Below are 26,109 nucleotides of genomic sequence, written 5' to 3'. Positions count from 1 at the left end.
CTGTGGAACAGCTGCAGGCACCACTCCGAGTGATCGACAGTCACCCTGCTCAGCCAGTCCGCCTGGGTGTTCACCATGCCGGAGATGTGCTACGCCTGTATGGACATCAGATGGAGCTCCGCCCATCGACCTAGGTCGTTGGCTTCCGATATCAAGGACCTGGACCGCGTGCCCCCCTGTCGGTTGATGTGCGCCTTCGTCGCGACGTTGTCCGTCAGCACCCGCATGTGATGACCCTGAATGCCCATCTGAAATCGAAGCAGGGCCAACCGGACCACCCTCATCCCCAACCAGTTGATGCTGTGCGATGCCTCGGTCGAGGACCACCTGCCCTGAGCTATCTGGTTGCGGAAGTGGGACCCCAACCGTACAAACTGGCATCTGTCGTGAAGGTGAGCCGGGTTGGCTCCTTGAACGGACACCCCTTCTTCAGGGCAGGAAACAACCACCATCCGAGCGAGCGATGCATCTTCACGGATACCGGAACGAGCCTCGGTGAGCTGCTCTCGTTGGCCCTTAGATAGGGCAGCAGGAGCCACTGGAGGGGATGAGAGTGAAGACGTGCCCACGGAATGATGGATAGGCACAATATCATCTTGCCCAGAAGCTGTGACAGCAGCACAATATTGGCACGAGGAGACCGCCGTACCTGTATGGCCATCTCCCTGAAGCTCTCCACCCTCTTTGTTGATAGGAAGACCTGGCAGGCAACGGTGTCGATGACGGCCCCTAGATGCTGAAGCCTGGTGGTGGGGTGAAGATGGCTCTTTTCCAAGTTGATGGAAAAGCCGTGACTCCGGAGAACCTGCATAGTGTACTGCAGATCCTCGACCGCCTGCTGGGGGGATGATGACTGGATGAGCACATCATCTAAATAGCAGTGCAGCCTTATTCGCCGCAACCTGAGGAATGCCGCCACTGCTGCGAGGACCTTGGTGAACATCCTGGGGGCCAATGACAGGCCGAACGGCATGGCCCGGTACTGGTAGTGCTGACCGGTGTAAGTGAACCTCAGGTATCTGCGGTGGGCTTTGCGGATGGGGATGTGGAGGTAGGCCTCTTTTAGGTCTATGGAGGTTAAGATGTCTCCTGGCCTGATGCAGCCCAGGATTGACTGGAGGGACTGCATCTTGAACCTCCAATGATATTATTATTTTGCCATTTTAAATCTAGGATCCCCCTCCACCCTCCGGAGTTTTTGGGGACCAGAAACAGGATGGAATAGAACCCTGTCCCCTCCTGACCAGGAGGTACCGGCTCTATGGCCCTGATCTCCCTGAGATGTCTTATTTCCTGTTCCATGAGGGATCTTTTGACAGGGCACGAGGGAACGGGACACCTGATGAAATGACGGGGAGGAAGAGAGAGGAATTCTAGGATGAGACCCAATCAGATCGTTTGTAATACCCACTGGTCCGACGTGACCTGCTCCCATTGGGCATTAAACAATTGGAGCCGTCCTCCTATGGGAGCTGATTCCTGACAGTCACTTATACTTTCTGAAAGGACGGGAGCCAGATCCCCCCCCCCAAAAGGGGCATCTGGAGTAATACGGTTGGTGACCCCTGTGCCGAAAGGACTGACGGTCCTGGGACCTATCCGCCTGCTGGTTGAATGGGCGATGCGACTGAGCAGAACTAGAAGAAGGTTCTGAGTTCCGAAAGGACTGCCTCCTGTAGGAGTAAAAGCCCTTCTTATTGGATTTCTTAGAAACCAATGGCATCACCTTCTTTTTGTCCTTATTTTCCACTAGGACTGGATCCAACACCTCCCCAAAGAGCTTGACCCCTTTGAAGGGGGCAGAAACTAACTTTCACTTGGAACGCATGTCCACGTTCCAATGCCTCAGCCATAAGAGACGCCTGGTGGTGACATTCGAAGCCAGGGCCCGAGAAGCGAATTTAGCCGCACTCAGGGTGACATCAGCAGTATACTTGGTGGCAGCCATGATTTTATTAATCTCCTGCCTTAACTTGGTATCCTTAACTGGAACCCTCGCCATTAACCGCCTCAACCAGAGGAGAGTGGCCCTGGAAAGAAAGGAAGCTGAGGCAGATGTCTTAATTGCCCATCCAGCCACCTGGTGCGTCTTATGACAGGCATTCTCAGATTTCTTATCCTCAGCCTTAAGACCCTCTAACAAATCAGGCGGAAGCACCGATGTTGAGGTGAGGGCCGCTACCGGAGGTGCGATAGGAGGCAGCTTAAGTAAATCCTCCAGGCTGGCATCCACAGTGTACAGCTTCTTATCATTGCTAGAGGGGGTAGCCATAGTAGCAGGTTGGGCCCATTGTTTCTGAACCAAATTAAGAAACATCTTGGGAATAGGAATGATCTCCTGGACTGAGACTGGTTCATCAAACAAATCCCCAGATAAGTCATCCAGTTCAGCAGGAGCTTGAACAGGTGGAGTGGACCGCATACGGGTGGGCCAGCTTGCCCTTGTCAAAAATGGTTTTGAAATTTGCAATGTTAAATAGTCCCGATGAAGAAGGCTTTTGAGCCGCTGCACCTTCCTCCCCCAAGAATTCAGCTTCCTGAACAGGCAGAATGTCATCCCCCTCTTCCCAGTCCGAAACATCAGAACCAGAAGAGGAGTGGGGGGAATGCAGGGGACGTGGGGGAGAAGCAACCACGGGAACCTGCTGGGGCTTTAGTCTTGCGGGTGCGTTTGCCCTTGTGCAACATGCCCGCTTCGATGCCCTGGGAAATGGCCCTGTTGATAACTTCCTGCATTTCCACTGAAAGATCAGGCCCAAGATCCTCCAGGGGCCGAGCTCTGGGTTTGGGCCGTGAAGGCGGAGGTTGAGTAGCCAAGGGACCCAGGGCAGGGCCTTCTTCTAGGTCCGAAGGGCAAGCGAAAAGATCAGCCTGATCTACCATCGAGGCCCCTGGAGATACTGCCCTAGACATGGAAGCTGTGGGGGAAAACTCCTGGCCCTCATCCTCGCTGTCTGAAACAGGCCTTGGCTGGGCTGGAGGAACCTCCATGGTGGGCTCCTCCGGAGACACCGATTGGGAGGACTGCGTTTGGTGCTGGGATTTGGAGAATTGCTTTTCAAGGGCCTTTTGACGGCGTAATGCATCCTTGTCTGGCCCTGATCCCTGCTTAGGCCCGGGCCTGGAGTATGGTTTGGAGCCCTTGATGGCCTCCCTGAGCCACACCAGCCTGCCTGGAGAAAACCCTGGAGGAACCCCCTGCCTGGGTGGAATCCTCGGGAGCTTGCTCAGACATTAGTAACTGTGGGCCAAGATAATCAGGGACTACCTCTACTCACCACCTTGCAAAAGCCCTGCAAACCAACAGACGTTCTGAAGAGACGTGAAGGGATCGCAGCAGCAATATCCAGCAGGTGGAATAAAGTATGAGTGTTAACAGCTCCCAGTGCTGCAGGAATGAGGCTTGTGACCAGCGGCCCCAATCCTTGCCGCTCAGGTGAAAAGGATACACCTAATTGCCAGCCAGGCCAGACAAAGAGTGGCTCCTTGCGGCACCTGCTGTGAATAAGGCTGCAGGAAGCTGCCACGAGGTTGAAATCAGAAACCGAAACTGCAAATAGCTCCCAAAATGGCAACCGGAAGATCTAAATACTTTAAAAGTTGCTGTCAAACCATCCGGAGCTCTGAGGCACCGCACCTGCACGCCGGCCACCAAAGGCATGGACACCAACCGCAGGAGCCTCAGCGGGGCTTTCCCCCTCCCCAGCAAGGGTCACAACAGCGCTGGCGTCGGCACTCCAACCTGCACGCTTGCCCCAGCAGCTGCCTGTGTTCCGCGCGGCACCTGGGAGTTAAGCAGGACGCCGGAGAACCGAAGAGTGAGTTAGAAACAAATTAAATAAATCTAATTACACTCACTCAGCCTGATCACCCCCTAAACTGAAAATACTCACAGTAAATGCTCAAGAGAGTCCAAGCTAATAAAATAAATGAAGAGAAACTTAAAGCAAGTTCACTGGGCTAGCTGAGTTGAAAAATCTGAGGATAATCAACACCAGAGGCGTGGCTTAAAGTTTCAATTCAGCTCTGGGCAGTTTGGCTGTATTTAACCCTTGCTTGGACTCTCCTGAGCAGTGCCCTGGAAAAGCATTATGGAGTCTCTTTTGGAGACAGTTACAAAACAAGGACTGCAAATCATAATTTGTTCTCTCCTATTTCTCACTTCTTCACTTGGCCATGGCCAAGTTCTCCCCTGGCACTTCCTTTGAGCTTCCATCTTGCATCTAAAAACTACAAGATATAACATGGAACTAATTTAGATCTGCAATTATGTTTGTTACACTGAAGTTAGAAGGACCTTAAACATCTGTTCCAAAGCTTTGTTTTTCATCACACTGTAATTCAGCAGCCTGTAAACAATAAGCAAAGAGAAGACTGTGCAGTCTTCCCTGCTGTATTCTAGCTACTGTTCAGCTGAACTCCTTGGCTTAGAAATATTATATATTCATGCAGGATAGAAAGAGCTGTGTAAAGTTAACAAATACCCATTTTTTTTCAACTTGTGCAGCTCAAGAAGGTAGACAATGTATGCTCAGTCTCTGCCAATCCTGACTAATTAAATTAAATTAGCCATGATGGCACTGGCTCTATAGTGATAGGAGGAAATTAATATCTCTTTAAGTGAGGGATCTGTTGTACAATCTTTATTGTAAAAGTCTTCTGGGAATTTGTTAAGAATATGTAATTGATTGTATGCATGAGTCACTCAGGCCTTAGTCACTTCCTGCTTGGCATACTGCCACATGCTGTACATGGGATTACCCTTGAAGACAGTCTGGAAGCTGTACTTGGTCCAGCATGCAGTACCACATGGTTCACCCAAAGTACACAGGGCAAGTTACTATATATGCACAAGGAGCAAACCAGTGGTGGGATTCAGCCAGTTCGCACCTATTCGGGAGAACCAGTTGTTAACTTTCTAAGCAATTCAGAGAACCGGTTGTTGGAAGAAATCTTATTTTGTTTTTTTCCCACTTTACAGGGCTAATCCTGTAAGGAAGGCAGGAAAGAAACATTCTAGCTTTGTTTCTAGCCTAATCTTTATTGCTTACAGAAACTGCCTCTCTGGTTAACCCTTATTACACTGTAACAGCTAAGGTGAAGCGCCCATCGACCTGAGTGACATTGAGTTGGCCACACCCACATGTTCACATGACCATCAAGCCATGCCTGCTCAGCTGGTCATTAGAGCAGAGAACCAGTTGTTAAATTATTTGAATCCCACCACTGAGCAAACCCCACATTCACTAAGACTGATAATGTTGCCTAGTCAGGTAATGAAATACCTACAAGCAAACAACTAAGCTCAGAGAGCACCAAGGACTCCACAGAGGCAAGGTTCAAGTTATAGGAAAGAAATGAGGAACAGAAACACAGATTATCTCTTTGAAAGCAAGAAATTTCAGTGTTTATTCAGACAACAATTTAACTTTGAGGTCTGAGTATCTTCAAACAAATATTTTTCTTTCTACAGTTTTGGTCTTCAAAAAAGAAATCTTTTTGTATTCCACCATTAACTAAGACAGAGAGGGCAACTTTTTGGTGGACAGGACCACATTTATAGAGAGGGCCAGAATCATAGTTGAGTAGACATTTATGCAACTGGGAAGGACATGTCAAGACACACATTAGGAGGTGGATTTTCTGTTTCTTCCTTGGTTTTGGTAAAGGAAGCTTGAACATTTTCTTTGTTATAGATCAGAAGCATTCAAATATTTCTCATTTTCTCCCCTTCCTTCAGGAATACTACATTTTGTCATTGTTGAGTTGCCTAATAATAAAAAGGGAATTTTATCATAGTGAATAAGTCTAGGAAAGGGGGAAAAACTGCATGTCCTCAATATAACCTTAAAATCCTAACATGTTCCCAATCTGAAGGCAAGCATTTCACAACAGAAAATATATCTAAGATATCCACAATTGCAATGTATCATTCTTGCAAGATTCGTTACAATACCTAGCTCACTCCTTTCATCCCGTTTATCTCAATTTTTAATACAATGATGCCCCATGGGATTTTCCAGTTTGCAAGGGATTAGTATAATTAATGAGGCATGCTTGCCTAACACACAGTCAAAAAATACACTAGGTAGTAGATTGCAAAAGGGCAATTTTTAAATACATGCAATATGGTTTTAGGATGAGAAATTGGTATCTAATATACAGTTTGATCCTGGAAAGAAAACTTAGATAAGAAAACTGCCCTTTTCCAGTCACCTGAACTTATCAGGAAGGTCTTCAACTAACTACAGAAAATTGACACAACCTTAGAAGCAAATAAATAAACAACCAGCAGGTTCATTGATTGCGGCAGGCTTCTTTCCTCTATTCTTTTAGGAAATATCCAGTCCAATACCCCCAAAATGTCTGAAGTCCCTTTCAGTAAATTTTTCTGGTGATTCAAATTAGGGTTGACTCTGTAAACTCAAGGGAGATTGTACTGATCCTTTAGGCAAAGAGTAGGAATGTAACCATAATAAATGAGTAGCAAGTCCCAACTTGAAAGATTATCTATTGTTACCTTAAAGATGTTTTGAAATCTGCACTAATGGGTATATGTGCTAGCTGGGAGTCTTTTGTGTCTCTTTACTAGGCTCTAGTCATGTATTCTGCATTTAGCTCCGATCCCATCTTAGCAAAATGGGTAGCTATATAGCAAAGTAGGGAATTAGATTATTGCATCATCTAGGTTTCTCTTTCTTTTCACCACTCTTCCTTATAGCAGTGTTAAGTAATTTCCCACCTGCTGATGGTGAAAGAGATAGCCACATACGGTGCACATCAGTGCTGTTCAATTAAGTCTTAATCCACTTCAAAATAATCCATGATGACTGCCAGTTGATGTGTTAATGGCTGCTCAAGGTGCCTTTGCAATTGCTGCCTTGGGTATGGAATGCAGAGGAGAAGCAAGGGGAGTTACATTAAGGGAACTCTAATTGGAATGAGCACTCCATCTTGTATCGCTGAATTCCACCTTCCTGTGATTACTCCTTATGCAGCTTTCTGCTTTCTCCCCAATCTTACTGCTGGAAGAAAAGGCTGAAGCTTGATCATTCCTTCTCTACGTTGCAAGCGAGAAGAGTAAGATAGCACCTGCAATTCTGTTTGGTACTGGTGATAATGCACTGATTGGTCAGGTCTTAGGAATGGGAATATCCCAGGGTCATATTTCCAACTCATACCTTGTCTCTGTGGCATCGGAAGCACTATTTTTGTATTGTCCTGGGCCTTATGGTAAACAAATAGCTCCTGTACTCTACATCAAGGAACCCCAACCCTTGATCCGCGATGCCAGGCTACAGCCGATTTGGAACCGGGCCAAAGCAGCATGTGCATGCAAAACCCTCCCCTCACTGCTCTGTCCACTGAGCCAGAAAGGTTGGGGAACCGCTGCTCTACATCTTCACAAGCAATTGTAAGTTTGGACTAGTGGTTAGGAGACTATCTAGTCCCATTTTGGGATGAAACATTTGCTGGGTGATTTTGGACGAATCACTCACTCACTCACTCACTCACTCTCTCTCTCTCTCTCTCTCTCTCTCAGCCCAACTCCTGTCATGGAGTTATTATGGGGGCAAATGGGAAGAGGAAGGAGTATTATCACTACCTTGAATTATTTATGAACAATAAGAAAGGAAGGATAAATATCCAAGAAACAAGAACAAATTAAATTCACAACTTTGCTTCAAGACTAGTGACTTCTTGCCACTTTCATTAGTATGATGGAAGCAGCACTATGGTGCAATCTGAACCCTTTTAGGGCTGCAATGCCATGATGCATGTAGAAAAAAGGTGAGGTCATGATGCTGCTTGTGCTTAAGTCATAAAAGTGGCTGGTTTTTAGTTGCACATATTGTCTGTACCCAGCCCGTCACCATCCATTATGGCAAAGCAGAATCGCTTGAATCAACCTTTTGAATATGCATCTTAGAGATCCCTATTTCTAAGACATAAGGCAGCTGTTATTGGTTATGCCTTAAAATCTAAACATTACCCTTCCCATCTCTTGTGTCATTTCTAAAATCCAAATGACTGGCAACAGGCTATTTTCGGCGACCATGGAAGACTGATTAAGAAATGAGGGGGCTTCCCAACAGACATTGTGTTTCAGGGAAAGGATTAACACCTCATACACCTAGCAACAGACAGAGGCATTAAGCTGTGACAAGATAACAACACTTGGCAGTCAATAAACATTATATCCAAGAACAGCAGGAGAAGGCTATAAGCAGACAATACTTTAAAACAATATGGAAAAAAGAAACAAGAAGGAATGACTAATGCTATATGGGGAGTGGGAGTGGGGTGGAAAGGAGTGACCAAGGTTATTACGGACAGGAAAAATCCCAGCACTGCAACTTTAAATCCAAGTTGGCAAGCTGCACAAAACACCCCTCTGCAATTTAGCTATCAATCAGCCCTGCAAAATGGAATGCAACAACAGTATCAATAATAATTCATTACATCTATGTTATTAAATATATGCTTAGGCAAGCCTACATTCATGCACTACCCTTTACTGGGAGGGGCCGATTCAGAATGGAGAGGTGCCTCTGCAATCTACAGCTCGGCCTGGCTATGCTAATGTTGAGAGAAGATGGAATCTGTTCTGCAACTTCCCTGTGATGAGAATGGATTCTTCCGCATAAAAAAATGAGGAAGAAACTGACTTGTCCATACTAGTCATTTCCTCTCAAAGACTGCCTTTCTTTTTCCAATATGCATCCATCTTCTCCAAGAGACAAATTCAAGGGAGTCACTGACAAATTCCTGATCACAGTTGCTGAAGTTACTGTTCACAGGCCCCATGCAAATCCTATCACTTTAATGCCACTCTGCTGTTTCAGCACTTTGTTTGAAACCAATTATCAGTCTAAAGTAAGGTGACCAGATTTTCAGATTGGTAAAGAGGGACACCATTGACCGGGAAGGGGGGGGGGGCTTGATTAAAATTTTTATATTTTGTCAAAAGGTCACACAAGGCGATTATATGACCCCAGGACACTGAAAGCATCATAAATATGAATCTGTTGCCAAATATCAAAATTTTGATCACGTGACCATGAGGATGCTTCAACGGTCGCTAAGTGTGAAAAATGGTCGCTAAGTGTGAAAAATGGTCATCAGTCACTTTTTTCAATGCCGTTGTAACTTTGGTCACTAAATGAACTGTTTGAAAGCTAAAGCTAGCTTGCATTATGCTAGCTTACATTTTCAAGAGAGAGAAGCTAAACTCCTTATTAGAATTGAAATAGAAATGAGTAGAGTAGAGTAGAGTAGAATAGTTTATTACCCAAGTGTGATTGGACACACAAGGAATTTGTCTTCGGTGTACATAAATAAAATACAATACAATACATTCATCAAGAATCATAAGCTACAACACAGTGATAGTCTCTCTCTCTCTCTCTCTCTCTCACACACACACACACACACACACACACACACACAAACACACAGAAACACACAAATACACAAACACTCCTCCTCTGGATTCAATGGGGTTTAGGAAATCCCCACACCTCACAGACTCCCTCTTTCTTTCTCTCTTCCCTCCTCTGGATTCAATGGGATTTTTAGAAAATCCCCACTCCTGTGCACACACTCCCTCTTTCTTTCTCTCTCTCTTCCCTCCTCTGGATTCAATGGGGTTTAGGAAATCTCCCACCCTCACACATTCCCTCTTTCTTTCTCTCTTCCCTCCTCTGGATTCAATGGGGTTTAGGAAATCCCCCACCCTCACACACTCCCTCTTTCTTTCTCTCTTCCTTCCTCTGGATTCAATGGGGTTTAGGAAATCTCCCCACCTCACAGACTCCCCCTTTCTTTCTCTCTTCCCTCCTCTGGATTCAATGGGGTTTAGGAAATCCCCCCACCTCACAGACTCCCCCTTTCTTTCTCTCTTCCCTCCTCTGGATTCAATGGGATTTTTAGAAAATCCCCACTCCTGTGCACACACTCCCTCTTTCTTTCTCTCTCTCTCTCCCCTCCTCTGGATTCAATGGGATTTTTAGAAAATCCCCACTCCTGTGCACACACTCCCTCTTTCTTTCTCTCTTCCCTCCTCTGGATTCAATGGGATTTTTAGAAAATCCCCACTCCTGTGCACACACTCCCTCTTTCTTTCTCTCTCTCTCTCCCCTCCTCTGGATTCAATGGGATTTTTAGAAAATCCCCACTCCTGTGCACACACTCCCTCTTTCTTTCTCTCTTCCCTCCTCTGGATTCAATGGGATTTTTAGAAAATCCCCACTCCTGTGCACACAGTCCCTTTCTTTCTTTCTCTCTTCCCTCCTCTGGATTCAATGGGGTTTAGGAAATCCCCCCACCTCACAGACTCCCCCTTTCTTTCTCTCTTCCCTCCTCTGGATTCAATGGGATTTTTAGAAAATCCCCACTCCTGTGCACACACTCGCTCTTTCTTTCTCTCTCTCTCTCCCCTCCTCTGGATTCAATGGGATTTTTAGAAAATCCCCACTCCTGTGCACACACTCCCTCTTTCTTTCTCTCTCCCCTCCTCTGGATTCAATGGGATTTTTAGAAAATCCCCACTCCTGTGCACACACTCCCTTTCTTTCTTTCTCTCTTCCCTCCTCTGGATTCAATGGGGTTTAGGAAATCTCCCACCCTCACAGACTCCCCCTTTCTTTCTCTCTTCCCTCCTCTGGATTCAATGGGGTTTAGGAAATCCCCCACCCTCACAGACTCCACCTTTCTTTCTCTCTTCCCTCCTCTGGATTCAATGGGATTTTTAGAAAATCCCCACTCCTGTGCACACACTCCCTTTCTTTCTTTCTCTCTTCCCTCCTCTGGATTCAATGGGGTTTAGGAAATCCCCCCACCTCACACTCCCCCTTTCTTTCTCTCTTCCCTCCTCTGGATTCAATGGGACTTTTAGAAAATCCCTACTCCTGTGCACACAGTCCCCCTTTCTCTCTCTCTCTGTCCCTCCCTCCCTCTCCTTCTCCCCCTCCCCCTCTCTTTCCTTAAATTCTGAAGCCTGAAGAGGGAAGGGGCTTGAAAATAGTAAAGATCCTCAAGGATAAATTCTTCTGCTTTTGATTTGCATTACTACAGCACATTTCTACTAAGCTCCTGTAAATCTATGCTTTTGATACACATACTGCTGCATAGCATTCACTAAAGGATTCCATGTGTTATCATTTTTCCTAGCTGGGTCTTTGGTCCAATAAGTAAAAGAATTTGCAAGCATGTAGGTGTGACATATGGTGAGCCCATGTAACTTGAGGCTGCCACTTGTTCCTCTGAAGCCATAGCCATTTCTTCCTCTGAAATCTCTTCTCTTCAAATCAAAGTCCTTTAAACATTATGCCAAGCAAATTGGAGTTCTACAATTCAGATCCTGTTTCAATCATGATAATTGGCAAATTTTTTTTACTACAACGTGCCCTGCATATTTCATTATCTGGAACATCAGAGGGATCAGGATGGGTCTTCAGCATTTTAAAAACAGGGATGCTGGAGCTAAAAACTCAGTGTAAAATATTTAGAGCTGGAGAGAAAGAGTTGGAGAGATCCGTGCTGTTTGCGAGCTTGGAAAGCGGGGGATTAACTTCCACTCACAGCACAAGCCCTGGGATTCTTGGCCAGCTGATCCCCCCACCCCCACCCCATCCCGTCCTCTTTTCTCCGCCGGAACCCGGGCAGGGGGACTCAGCGGCGACCACCTCCATCCCCGCGCCTCAAACCCTCTTCCTCCCCTCCCCTCCAAAACTCCTCGGGGCAAAGGAGGGGTGGAGGTAGAAGCGTTCAGCTTTAAAAAAAAGACTGGGGGGAAAAAGAATTGAATTGAAAACAGTAACGAGAGAGACAAAAATCAGAGTATCCAAAAAAAACCCAACCCAACACTTTTTTTGTGTTGTTCTCCGCGCTTCGCTCCAGGATCCAGATGAGAAAGGCTACGGCCGTTCCCAACATTTTTTCCCTCTCCCTCTTTCTCTCTCTTTCCCCCCACAAAAAGCAGGACGTAATAGAGCTGTTTCGAGTCCCGTTCATTCGGGACCCATTCAGAATCCTCTTGCTGCCAAACTCTTAAAGCTTTATCAACTCTACAACAAACCCCTTTTTCTCCCCTCTTCTCCCCTCCTTCGCTCGGTCACTCCCCCGAAGTTGAAACCTGAGCGGGGCAGCGATTCCCCTACGTGCTTCAGACACTTTGGAGAGAAGTGGGCTTCATCTCTCGCTTTCTCCCCGCAACTTTAAAGGAGCACACACGTGCGCGCCATGGGGAAAACGCCTCCAAGCGGCCCCGCAGAAACAACCGTGGGAGAGAAAAAGACCTTTTCTTCTCTTTTTTTCCTTTCTTTTCCTTTCTTTCCTTTTCCTTTCTTTCCTTTTCTTTCTCCCGCAGACACACGCCCCAAATTTTTGCCGATTCTTAACCGCCATTGGGGGGAGTGGAGAAAGTGGAAAAGGCAATATTCTATCCTATCTGGAATAACACGGGGGATTCTCAGTCATCCTGGAGCTCCCTGGACATCGCAGCAGCCCCAAGTGCGCTCGGCGTTTTTCGCATCGGGGCATGCTGCAAGAAGAGGGAGTGAGCTTAACATCTCAGCTTTGCTGCCCAGCGCTGGCAGAGGGGGCGGCTCCCTCTCTGCTCGGAGCACCTGAGTTGGGCACCTGAGTTGAGCTCCCTCTCTGCTCAGAGCACCTGAGTTGAGCTTAACATCTCAGCTTTGCTGCCCAGCGCTGGCAGAGGGGGCGGCTCCCTCTCTGCTCGGAGCACCTGAGTTGGGCACCTGAGTTGAGCTCCCTCTCTGCTCGGAGCACCTGAGTTGAGCTTAACATCTCAGCTTTGCTGCCCAGCGCTGGCAGAGGGGGCGGCTCCCTCTCTGCTCGGAGCACCTGAGTTGGGCACACCGTTACCCCTGCCCTGCCTACTCAGACCAGCTGAGCCTCCCTGGACATCGCAGCAGCCCCAAGTGAGCGGGATCTCGGCGTTTTTCGCATCGGGGCGTGCTGCAGGAAGAGGGAGTGAGCTTAACATCTCAGCTTTGCTGCCCAGCGCTGGCAGAGGGGAATCCCGTCTCGGCCTCGGGTGGCTGCGGCAGAAGCAGCGAGCTTTCCCCGCTGCATAGGGATGTGGGGGAAGGGCTTGGGCGTGGGGAGGGGGAAACGGGCATCTGTCAAAACTCCGAATCCCGTCTCAGCCTCGGGTGGCTGCGGCAGAAGCAGCGAGCGTGGGGGCGACACTTCACTGGGAGTGACCTCTCTTTCCCCGCTGCATAGGGATGTGGGGAAAGAGCTCGGGCACCCAGATTTCTCTCCCCCCTTCTTTCCTTCTCTCTCTCTGCTCTGGGAAAGGAGCAGCGCTCTGGCGAGCCCCGAGAGATTCCCCCGTTCTCTCTCTCTCTCTCTCTCTCTCTCGGCCCTTCCAAGCCGAGGCGGCGGGGGCGGGAAGAGGAGTCCGAGGGGGAGGGAGGGAGGAAGGGGAGGCGGCTGCGGCGGCTGGGCGATGGCCAGCAGCGGCCGAAGCAGGGGGAGGGAGAGCTAGATTTTGGCGAGGCGGCCGCGGGAAGGACCAAGGGAGGAGGAGAGGACGGGGCTGCTTGGGAACGGAGAGGCAGGAGAGCGAGGCGGCTGCCGGCCATTTCACCTCGCGCAGAGAATTTCCACTCGTTCCTGGGGCTTGTGCCGGGCCGCCGCAGGAGACCCGCAGGGGAGGGCGGCGGGACGCTACCACGCCTCGCGGACTCGCGGTGTGGTCGCTGGGAACCGCGCAGCACAGGCGCCGCCACACCGGCAGAAGCTCCATGAGTCCGTGACCGAGTGGAAGTTCTCTGCGCGAGCGGCGGGGGCTGTTTCACTCGCGCAGAGAAATTCCACTCGGTTCTGGAGCTTCTGCCGCCCATGGCGGCGCAGCACAGGGGCTGGCTGTGACGCGAGGAGGTGAAATGAACTCCGCAAAGGGGGAGAAGGAGGAGAGGAGGGCTGTCTCCTCCCCCCAGTGCCTCCTGATTCCCACCGGTACCAATTCATAACATGATTACTCACCAGTAAGCCAGCCAGCTGCAACCCAAAAAGATGAAATGAAATGGAGACTCACGCAGGCGTGCTCAGCTAAGCGGAGTCCAGCCAATCAGTGAGCTGGTTGGGATGGAAAATTTTCAGCATGTGGCGTGCTGAAAATTTTCCATCCCAGCCAGCTCACTGATTGGCTGGAGTCCAGGCCAATCCAATCAGTGAGCGGCAGGCTGGGCTGGCTTAAATTTGTAGGATAGAACGGAATGATGAGCCAGTCCAGCGAGCTAGCAGCTGATGGGCGGGGGAGCGAGGGAGCTGCGAGCGCCAAAAAAAGCGTGTGTTTTTAAGAAGCATGCGGGACGCGGGAAAATTTATGAAAAGGCGGGGCTATCCCGCCAAAAGCGGGACGTCTGGTCACCCTAGTCTAAAGGATCAAGTTATCTTACAATATGTCTAATAAATTAAGAAGCCTAGAATTATTCTTTGGGTTTTTTTTCCTTTAGGAGACAAAAAGTCCACAATAAATTACACTAGAGGCCCATGAGCCAGAGACAGCCCGCTGAAAACTTTGGATGAGATCTCAAGCTATGCCCCCACCAATTTCCAGAAATGCAATTGCTGTCGATAAAAAAAAAAAAAGATTAAATGCACCGAAATTAATTGTATGAACAACACTGAATTCAATTCTGGAATTTGAACCAAATTTAAACAGGTAGCAATTTTTGATGTTGAGGAAAAGGTTATGCAACCCTCAGTGGTAAGGTTTGCCATAATGCCTGGGTCTCTACACTGTAAGTAAACGGGATGCATTTAGATTTTTCCCCATCAGTCCTCATGCAGATGAACAGAAAAAATGGGACTTCTAGCAGTCAGTTAGATTCCACAATGCTGCAGCAATTTCGCGAAGACTAGTTCAAAGCAAAATGTATCATACATTTTTATATTCCTGATTTTAGGTTTTTACTTACAGGGCACTCGGTAATATTTTGACTCCAGAGGCTCATATTGGAGCTGTCCTCAATGGTTGTGCATCGCTTTTGCTTTTTATCCCAGCCACAATATGGGTCCCTTGCACCCAGGCAGTCTCTGGTGGGGAAAGAGAAAGAGATTGGTGTTCTTTCATTGACCAGAAGTTCTAAAACTAATTATTCACACCCACACTTTCTTATACAACAGTTGTCAAGTATGCCGATTTGCAGCAGCAGAAACAAATTTATTTTAGAACAAAGTTTCACCTGTAAGGAAGGTTTCAAAATGGCCATAAAGCAGGCTAATGAAAGCTACTATTTCTCCCCAATAAAAACAAACAAAAACCCCTATCTTTTTCACTATTATTTCAAACCCAAAAGATAATAAAGTGCTGCTTTGCCCATCTAATTAAAGAATAAATAATAATATTGTAAATACTGTAAATAATAATATGCATAATCCAATTTCCTACAAAATAAATATATTTTGGAAAAACCACTTACAAAGGTTAGATAAACATAAAGAACAGGGATAAACCAATAGAAAAATATTAGTTTTTTTAAAAAATACAATAGTTGCCTTTATAATGTAACATTATATAAGCAATTTGTAATTAATCTCTTTTAAATTAAAAAATGGTGCTCAATGGTGTATTTATTTATGTAACTATTGGGGTCCATTTTTAGCCATTTTTAATTAAAGAAAATAACTGGTTAAAACTTTCAAAATATGGTAAAAGTCACAGGCCAAATTAGATCTTATTTAGGTGAGCAATGCCCGTACACTTTCAGTCTGGAATGAATCACTTCTGACTATGGTTAATATGTTGTAGAAAGTTTTAAATTGAATCCAGATGCTGCTAAAGAAGACTTTTCATCTACCTTAACTGCAATAAATTTGAAGCTGGTATTTAGAGTCACTTATAAATACATTGTTGGCTAATATAAGTTAATGCTTTCTTTACCCATTTATACAAGTAATCTACAGTAGTCAAAGGGACACGGTGGCCCAGTGGCCAAGACGCTGAGCTTGTCGATCAGAAAGGTCGGCAGTTTGGCGGTTCGAATCCCTAGTGCTCCGTAATGGAGTGAGCTCCCATTACTTGTCCCAGCTTCTTCCAACCTAGCAGTTTGAAAGCATGTTAAAAATGCAAGTAGAAAAATAGGAACCATCTTTGGTGGGAAGGTAACAGCGTTTCATGTGCCTTTGGCATTTAGTCATGCTGGCTACATGACCATCAAGACATTTTTGGACAGTGCTGGCTCTTCAGCTTTGAAACAGAGATGAGCACCATCCCTTAGAGTCGGAAATGACTAGCATATATGTGCAAGGGGAACCTTTACCTTTATAGGAACATATTCAGGAATATTTGAAAATCCATGAGTTGGTACTAAAAATGAAACAGCTTGTCTCGAACAGCATAGTACAACCTATACCATACCCACCAATGCCAATTATTACCATTTATACCATTAATACCAATATTAATCAACACCACCTCTTACCAAAAGTATCACTTTCCTTCAGTTGCCAGGTTAAGTGTTTTCTTTTATGGGTCTTCAAAAGGGATCCCTACTTTGTAATTTAGGCACAATCTCTCAGCAGTTTCAAATAAAGAGCAAAAAGAAGCAATATTCTACTCTGTTGCCCTTGAGGAGCTCTGTGGCTAAACAAAACACAGTAATGGAAGAAGTAAGGAGAAATGGTCCTTCTGTGGCAGCTCAGTTCAATCATACCTATCAAGGATAAATAATGGTGTAGGAAAAACTGTGAAGTTCTCAACCCAAGGACTCTGAAACAAATGTGTGTTGGGTTTTGGGGAAGAAGGCGGGGCTTAGCAGTGAGAAGACGGAGTTTCAGGCTATGCCTGAAATTCTTCTATTCCGAAGGATTTTTGGACGGGTCGTTGGACCCTAGCTGTCCCGTAGAAGACAGTGAAAGGTGAGGGGAGATCCAGTGACCTCAGAGACGATCGCAAAGTCTCTGGGGGGCGTGGAATTAACCCCTCCTGCCAACTCCTTTTTGGATTAGCTGTATGCTAACCGAAACTGCAGGTTGCCCCTAAGAATGGTATGAATGGATTCAACTGGTAAGCTGATTTTATTACTCAAAGAGAGACAGTCCGCATTAAAATTTAAGCTAATTGGAACCAAAGAACAGAAGAATCTAGCGGCGAATTGGTGTTTTTTTTTTAATGGATTTATGGCTGGTGGTTACTCTATCTCTTAAACGCTTTAAGGAATTCTTCAACATCTCCCCCTGACTCTTTCTAAGTGGGTTGTAAAACTAACGATCTGACACTTTTATTGCTTGGCTGTGTTGGTCTAAGATCAGATAAGATCGCACAGCTCCCAGCGTGTTTTTACTTGCAAATATCTTAGAGTCTTTAACTACGACACAACATGGCGTCGAATTATATTTCCAAGGGCTCGCTTCATACACTTTTTTCTGCATTTCGAAAACTGTTTGATTCTTATCAAAGATTTGAAAAAAAAATTGGATTATTTGACATTAAAACTTGAAGGAAAAGGTGAGAACGCTGAATGTTTGAATGTTCCTGAAATACAAATGAAAAATGTGAGAAATGACCTCTGTTCTATCTCGGAGGAAGGAAGAAATGCTATGCTGGAAAGGGGGGGGGGGAGCTAAAGAAACTACACTTTATGAAACATCATTGGCAGATTCCATAATTCCACCTTCGAGAATTAAAGTCAATTTGAAAAGTTTAACAAGCTTGGGACAACATTACTATTTCATCAGAGACATTCTGAGCAAAAAGGTGCGAAAATATCCCTGTTTGGACTTGCTTATAAAAACATTTGGTAAATCTATTGAACGAATGGCAATAGGACTGAGAAGGTTTTGTTATTGGAGAGACATAGGCTGACAGATGGAAGAATACAACTTAAAATTAGCTAAATCTAATTACTCTTATTTGTAATAGATATAGCTGAATAATAACTGATATTGATAGTAATGTATATAATGTGGAGTTGATATGATAAATAATAATTGGATATGAGAAAGGAAGGTTAGAAATACTTTTGGACTATATATAAAGGTTATTAATTACAATAATTACCACTATTAAAAATAAAATAAAATATATACAGTTAAATATTAATTAATATGGGGAAAATGTTATGATATATGATATAACTACATAAAGAAGGGAGAATGATAATAGACTATACTGCATGGAAGATGGACTTTTTGGTATTAAATATTATGGATGCTCAGCTAAAATAGGATATGAGGATTTGATGTTAATAGAGGATTTTACAAACAAGTAAATGAAATGTCAGCATGTGGTTATGGACTAAATCTTTGGGATAGTTAAGGTTAAAGGATGTTTGAATAACTGTAGTTAACTAAAAGTGGAGGTATAATGATGGCAATATGGTAAACATTTGAGTTAAGATTTTTGAATTAATATGAATTAATGGAAGAGATGCACCAAAACATGTTGTAACCAGCTGATATACATTTTTTTAATATAATATATACCTGTGTTTTTTTTTTTCTTCCCTGCCTTGTCTTTTGTTCTTTTTGTCTTTTTTGTTTTTTCTTTTTTGGGGTTTTTTTTATCTTTTTTTTCCCCACTGGTGTGGGCATGTTTTGTTTAAGAGTATTATTATTAATAATATTTTAAAATAATAATTACAGTCAAATGAAAATGGATATATGACGATGGTGATATGTATGAATATCTGAGTTAAAATGCTTGAGTTAACATGAGTTATGTTTGTTGACTGTGGAGAAGATGTACGAAAGTTTATCTGTGACCGACTGATACACTTTCTATAGCATGTAAAGAAGGATGTTGTACTTGTTTTAAATTAAAAATTAAAAAAAAATAATTAAAAAAAATGTGTGTTGGGGTTTTTTTTGAGGGGGGGAGTAGACTGATATGTCAAGCTAGGTCACCCTATGTTGTTCTAATCCACAGTACAGAGTAAATTAGAACAGAATAAGGGGGAAAGCAGTTGCTGGAGCCACTGACCAGACAGATCAGACAAAGAGAAGCAGCATAACCAAACAGGCCTTGAAACATGAAGTAACATAGTTGTTCCAAGACAGAATTACTTGGCTCTTTAAGGTAGAAGGAAAAATTAGTAGAGAAGTGAATAAATCCCACTCAAAAATCCCAGCCATCATAGAGAAAATCTATCCATATGGTTGCAAAAAGTCACCACAAAATTTAATGGCACATATTGCAGTAGCTTTATACAATTCGTTAAACAGACAAGCCCATTGAGCATCAAGGGAGGGCAATACATATTTAAAAAAATGAGTTGGTACTAATTAAAAAATAGGAAAGAGAACAGAGCACATCTGAGCAATTTCAAATCTTAAAGCAAAATCAAGGATTCCCAAGTATAACATTTCTTTTTTTTTTTTTTTTAAAGATTTTATTGGTAAAAAGAAAATACAACATCCATAACTTGTAACAAACAATACAACTACATTTCGAGATATTCCCATACTATCAAATCATTATAAACATCAAAGGTTAGGTATCTTTCCCTCCCTCTTTTCTTCCCTCCCCCCCTTACTTCCTTCTCCCCTGCCTTCCCTCCTTTCTTTTCTCCTTTCCTCCTTTCCTTCCCCGTCCTTTCTCTCCCTCGGTCCCCCCCTCCTTCTCACATACCTTTCCTCCTTCCCTGCCTCTTTCCCTCCTCCTTCCTTTTAATCTCCCTCCTTTCCTCCCTCCTTCCCTCCTTCCTTTCAACTCTCCTCTCTTTCTTTCCCTCCCTCTTTCCCTCTTTACTACCCTCTTCTCTTCCCTTCCTCCTTCCTTCCCCAGTTTTTCCTCTTTCTCCTCTCCTTCTTTCTTCCCACCTTCTTTCCCTTCTCTTCTTTCTCTTCCTCCTCTTTATCCTTCCCCCCTTCTTCTGCCTTTCCTATTCCTCTCCTTTCTCCTCTCCATCCTGACTTCCCTACTGCCCTCCCTCCCTCCCTTCTAACCTTTATTACATTTACATATTTCCCTCTGCTGAGGACAACCTGGTTTTCTTTCCCTTTCCTTGCTTGAAGAGGCAAGGATTATAACTCCACTTGCCTCATCTAAAATGAAGTTTGATCGCTAATTTCATGCAGGTAATTATAGCGGATTTCCTATCAGCTTTTTAAAGTTTTCCCAACATTGTAGCGTAACAAAATTGCTCGACGGTGGGTTCTCGCCCCTGATACATTTCTCCTTTCGTTTATCTCTCAGTTGTTGTATATTGTTCATTTGAGTTATTAATTTAATCGTATTAGGTTAGTCAGCTATCTCTTTTTATGTCTAGGTCTTCACTGACTCATCAAGCCATTTGTATAGCTTCTCCCAGACTGTATAAAAGTCTGTGTCTTCTTTGTCATTAATTCGCATCGTCAGTCTGTTCATTTCTGCTAGTTCTAAAATTTTATTCATCACCATAGTGTTGGTGGGGGCATTTTCACTCTTCCAGCACTGTGCGTAAACAATCCTTGACGCTGTCAGAATATGGACTAGGAGGTATTGGTCAGATTTGCAAATTTTTTGATCTATTATTCCTAATAAGAAAGTTTCCGGCTTAAGGCATAGTTTAATTGAGAGGATTCCATTCAGCCATCCTAGTATTTGCTTCCAATATGCTTTGGCTACCGGACACGTCCACCACATATGGTAATACGTGCCCAGCACCGTTTTACATTTCCAGCATATGGCCGAAACTTTTGAAGACATTTTCGCCAGTCTTGTCGGTGGAAGATGCCAGCGGTAGAACATTTTATATATATTTTCTTTATAGGCCGTCGACTTTGTCAATTTTAGGTTCCATTCCCAGACTCTTTCCCAGTCGTCTAGGTCTATTGTGTGGCCAATGTTTTGGGCCCAGGTTACCATGACTTCTTTTACCCTTTCTGCTTCCGTTTTTCGAATCAGTAAGCAGTTGTATATTTTTGAAATTAATTTCTCATCTGGTCCAATTAAAATTTTATCTAATTCCTGGTTCTTGTTCTGGAAGCCAGGTTGTGCTAGATCGAATTTGTGTTTGTTTTGAATTTGGAGATATGGCCACCAATCAATGTTTATTCCCTTATCAGCCAAATTTTCCCTGGGGTTTAGTTTGTTTTGGTCGTCTAGCAACTGTTGGTAGGTAACAATTTTATCCAAGTTTATCAAATTCGGGTATATCAGGGCTTCCGTCGGAGATATCCATTTAGGTAGTTGCGTGTAGTATCTCCTTCTAATTTCGAGCCAGTCCTTAATCAATACCCCCCTTAAATGGTGACTACTAAAATAATTGTGAATTTTATTTCCCTCGCACCATAGGTAGTTATGCCACCCGTATTGCAGGTCGTGGCCCTCTATTGTTAAGATTCTTTTATTAGCTAACATTACCCATTCTTTTATCCACATAGTTGTTGCTGCTTGGTGATATGTTTTCCATTCCGGTAATCCCATTCCCCCTTGAGTTCTTTTATCCTGCAGGTACATATATTTTATTCTGGGCTTTTTACCATTCCATATAAAGTTACGAATCATTTTGTCCAAATCATTATAAAATTTTTCCCCTAGCTTGACCGGTGCCGTTTGAAATAGGTAGAGGATTTTTGGCAGAACATTCATTTTAATTACTGCGACTCTTCCCATCAGTGATAGTTGTAGTTTTGACCAGTTTTTTAAGTCCTTTTGGGTATTCTGTAACAACTTATCATAGTTGTCTTCTTTTATGGAAGAGCATTTCGCAGACAGCCAGATCCCTAAATACTTAATTTTTTTAGTTACCTTTAATTCCATTGTTTCCTCTAGTTCTCCAATCTGGTTTTTGGGGAAGTTTTTTATAATCATTTTTGTTTTTTCCTTGTTTATTTTTAAACCGGCCACACACCCAAAGTTCTCAATGTCCTTCATCAAATTCGGTTATCCCAAGTATAACATTTCATACTACTTATTTCTCCTTGGAAGCTGCAAGGCAGAGGAAATCAGAATAACTCTTTATAGTTGTTTTATGGGGTCAGCCACTGTATCTTAAAAATTATAATTGTCTTAATGTGGAGAAGCAGATTAAACTTGGGTGAATAGTAAAGCACAAATATAGCACAAAGGTGTCGGAAAATCATGGCTAGAATGTCAGTTTCTAATTTAAAAACCCATACTTTAAAAACACAGGAGATAACACTTAAACAAGCATCATAGAATAGGCATTCCACATCCTTTTCACACAGAAAAAACATTCCAGACATAATAAAATAAAAACATTCTTTGAAAATAAAATTAATATGCTTTTAAGTTAACTTATTCATTGTGGGCAAAGTTGCAATCAGTGAAAATGTTATTAAAACAATGAATCTAAGCAACTCAGTCTTGCTTAGAGCAGACAAAACATCAAGACTTTATTGATTTAAAAGATTTGCATGGCTACCTGTCAGAGCAAAACTCCGGGTGGATCATAATACCCCCTTTCCCCTCAAAATAAAACCCAATAAAGCAAAGATATAAGCACCTCAGTCATTCTCCTGGAATGTTCCCGTCAGCCAAGTCCAAACACCCTAATTCTAACCCAGCACCTGAGGGAACACCCAATTCTTTATAATCTTTGGAAAGGCTAAAATGATGGGGGCGCACTGGATTGCTAGGGGAAGGGTCTTCTGCAGAGCTATTGAAAAGACACACTTCCTAAGCCACCTAGGTGACAATATTTAAGGGAAGGGACCTAGAGCATGCCCACTTGGGTGGGTGACCAGATATCCTCAGGGAGAGGCAGTCCTGGCCCCATGCCATGTAGATATTTACATGTGATAATCAACACTTTGATTTGCACCTGAACAGAAGCTGGCAGCCAGTGCAAGCTAATAATCTAAAATTAAATCACCACTTGGCATTGGAAAAAAATGGTTTTGGGGACATCTCAGTATTCTAGCAACCACTAATTTTATGCAAGCTGTAGGGAGCTCTAGTGTATACCAATTATCTTTGTTTGGGGCTCATAATAGCAATAGCAATAGCAGTTAGACTTATATACCGCTTCATAGGGCTTTCAGCCCTCTTTAAGCGGTTTACAGAGTCAACATATTGCCCCCACAGTCTGGGTCCTCATTTTACCCACCTCAGAAGGATGGAAGGCTGAGTCAACCCTGAGCCGGTGAGATTTGACCCACTGAACTGCAGCTAGCAGTCAGCTGAAGTGGCTGCAGTACTGCACTCTAACCACTGCGCCACCTCGGCTCTACAAGATTTGCTTAGGGTTCAAGCTTTTCCTAAGCCACCTGAATGTTAATTTCCTTTTACAAAGTGACCCTCCTCAGGAAGTAATATAAGTTTGTTACCCTAAAGCAATTTAGAAATCAATTTTTATACAGGAAATCACAAGATGTGCACACATGTGCAATATTTTCTAATTGGTCTCCATAAGATTTTACAGAATGAGATATAGCTTCTTAGATTTAGCATCTACATTGCTGCTATTTGGTGTAGTGGTTCAAGTGCTTGCCTAGAAACTAGGAGTGTGAGTTGTAGTCAGGGGTGGGTTGTTGCCAGTTTGCTTTGCGCATGCTTCGCCAGTCTTTGGGCCAGTCACAGTCTCTCAGCCCAGCCTAACCCACCCTACCCAATCTACAAAAATATGTGATGCAGTCTCTGCTGTGAATTCTAGTATCTATTAACTTAAGTATGAAAGCCAACTCAGTGACTTTGGGCCAGTCACTCTCTCTCAGCTCAACCCAACCCAATGTCAGGCCTGCATTTATATTCCTTTTAGAATTTTGGCCTGCCACACTTTCTCTAATTTCATTATGCTGTTTCTTTAAGTATAGTCAATGGGAGCGGGGAATAGAAGGAGTAGGATTTTGGAATGTATTGTTTTTCATTCTTTACTAGAAGCAAGGTCATCCTTTGTCTCCACACCAGTACACCTGACCGGAAGAAGCTGGGCATGGACACCAGCGTGGAAGAAGGAGATTGGACCATGTGATGGACTGTGGGTATGGGGACAAGATCATGAACTTTTAACTGGGTGGGATTCTGATGTAACTTCCAGAATTGGAATCCCCACAGCTATGTGCCAACATGCCTGCTTTATTAAATTGGAACTTTAATCATTGCCTTCGACTCTGATTTAATTCTACATGGTATTTGGAACGATGACACCCAACCCATCATACACGATTATTGTGGAGGAAATAGGAAGAGAAAGGAATATTAGGCACAGTATGTTCGCCACCTTGTGTTACTTATAAAGTAATAAAAGTGGATTAAAAAGTTAATAAATTAAAAAAAAACATCTAGGTCTACCAACTTTCAAAACCTTTCCTCAAACCTTCCTAATTAAGTAATCCTCAAACTTCCCTAATTAAATAATCCTCAAATCTCCCTAATTAAATAACATTAATTGTAAGAAGGCAAATACACACACACACACACACACAAATACACACACTTCTTAACACCAATACCTATACCTCTATCATCCATCCATCCATACATCCATCCATCCATCCATCCATCCATCCATCTATCCATCTATCTATCTATCATCTATCTATCTATCTATCTATCTATCTATCTATCTATCTATCTATCTATCATCACAGTATATTGTTGACACGTAATGTTGTATGGATAAGGAGATGTTTTGCTTTATTGTTAGGTGGGGGGGGGGTTTGCGGGGCGGCGGCTGTATACTGCCCAGAGACACTGGCAGTTTGAGTTAGGCCTTATAAATCTTATAAATAAATGAGATTTTTTTAATACACACACAGAGCTGCAAGAGGGATAAGCAGTAAGCAAAAGGGAAACATTTATCACCCCCTTTAGAAGCATAAAGTCTGGAATCCTGAATTACCACTCATATGGAGAAGTTATAAACTATAGGAGGGAGGCCTGCAATTGGCAACTTGTGGACCATGAACTAGACTGGCTGAAGAATTATAGTAGAGCTTCCCACCACTGTAAGGAGAAAACAAATCAACATGGTACTGAAAGCCTTAAACTAGTTTTAGCTATTTAAAATTGTTTTAAGAAAGGATGTCTCAATCCTCTTTGCCTCATGCAGGCAGATGTTCTCCTTGCTCCATCTACTGCAGCCCTCTCTTTGAAATGTACGATATGGCCAGGGGTGGGTTTCTCGCCCTGTTCCAACCAGTTTGGTTGGAACGAGGCCGGCGGCGTCCTCGCGCATGCGCACGGCGTGTGCGTGCACGCGCGCGCTGCGCGCATGCGTACTAGCGTCTGTGCGATGCTCCAGCTGCTCCTGGAGGATCGCGCAGGCGCTGTATGCGTCCTGCGCATGTGTGGAAGCGCAGAATTCGGCAAAACCGGGTAAGGAGCGGGTGCGGGCGCGCACGGGCGCGCGGGCAGCCTTCGCCGTTCCCGGAAGTTACTTACTTCTGGGTTCGGCGACCAACCGGATCGCGGGGACCGCCGCGAACCGGTTGAAACCCAACCCTGGATATGGCCCACTGTACCTTTGATCACTCATTGCCCCAACAGCTTTTCTTGTAATTCAAAACAGCAACTTCAAGGGATAATGTGTAGTAATTAAAATTAATGTCTCTTCAATTCCTAAAGTCTCAGTGCTTCTTAATCTCTTTGCAGGTCATAACATTTTTTTAAAAAAATTACTGCATTCGTACTATCAGCAAGATGGGTGGAATATAAATTTAATAATAAATAAATATAAATGTGTGGCATTGATAAGTGCCTTAATTATTTAGGCTCTTGAAAATCATATTTCAAATGATTATAATGCATTACAAAATCCATTTTTTAAAGATGTTGCAAAACTTTCACTGCTTACAAACAATCTGAGTAGTTTTATGGCATGAAACTTCCTTTTCTTTTCTTCTAACAAACAGTTTAATACAAAGGTTATTCCTCCATGCATGGCTGCTTTGATGGAAGTCCTTCTTCACAGCCCATCAACATTTGAAACAGACTTTGGGATGGGCATGAAAGAAGACCTCTGAGGATAGGTCTTCTCAAATATTCTGGAAATTCTTGCCAAAGAAAGTCCAGCTACCACAATCTCTGATGTAAGAAGTTTGATGTAGACCAATGCTTCACGTGGTCTAGCCATACAGCATCACAAGAGATGTTTGGCAACCACTCATAACTAGACAGATTTCAACATTTTAAGTGGGCCTATTAATGTCCTGTTTCTGTTTTATTTTATTGATATTTTTTTCAGC

At 43.9% G+C, this 26,109-nt stretch overlaps 1 protein-coding gene across 1 annotated transcript in view; it reads right to left on the bottom strand.

The window, feature by feature from the left end:
* The window catches only part of SEMA5B (semaphorin 5B), a 623,924-nt gene that overhangs the window by 48,271 nt on the left and 549,544 nt on the right, over positions 1-26,109 (bottom strand). Inside the window, exon 15 of the mRNA XM_032227708.1 lies at positions 14,955-15,072. Coding sequence (XP_032083599.1) covers positions 14,955-15,072 — 118 coding nt within the window. The remainder of the gene's footprint in view (positions 1-14,954; positions 15,073-26,109) is intronic.

The sequence above is a fragment of the Thamnophis elegans genome, chromosome 1 (assembly GCF_009769535.1).
Source record: "Thamnophis elegans isolate rThaEle1 chromosome 1, rThaEle1.pri, whole genome shotgun sequence".
In the NCBI taxonomy this organism is placed as follows: domain Eukaryota; kingdom Metazoa; phylum Chordata; class Lepidosauria; order Squamata; family Colubridae; genus Thamnophis; species Thamnophis elegans.
This window is presented reverse-complemented; position numbering and strand designations above follow the sequence as displayed.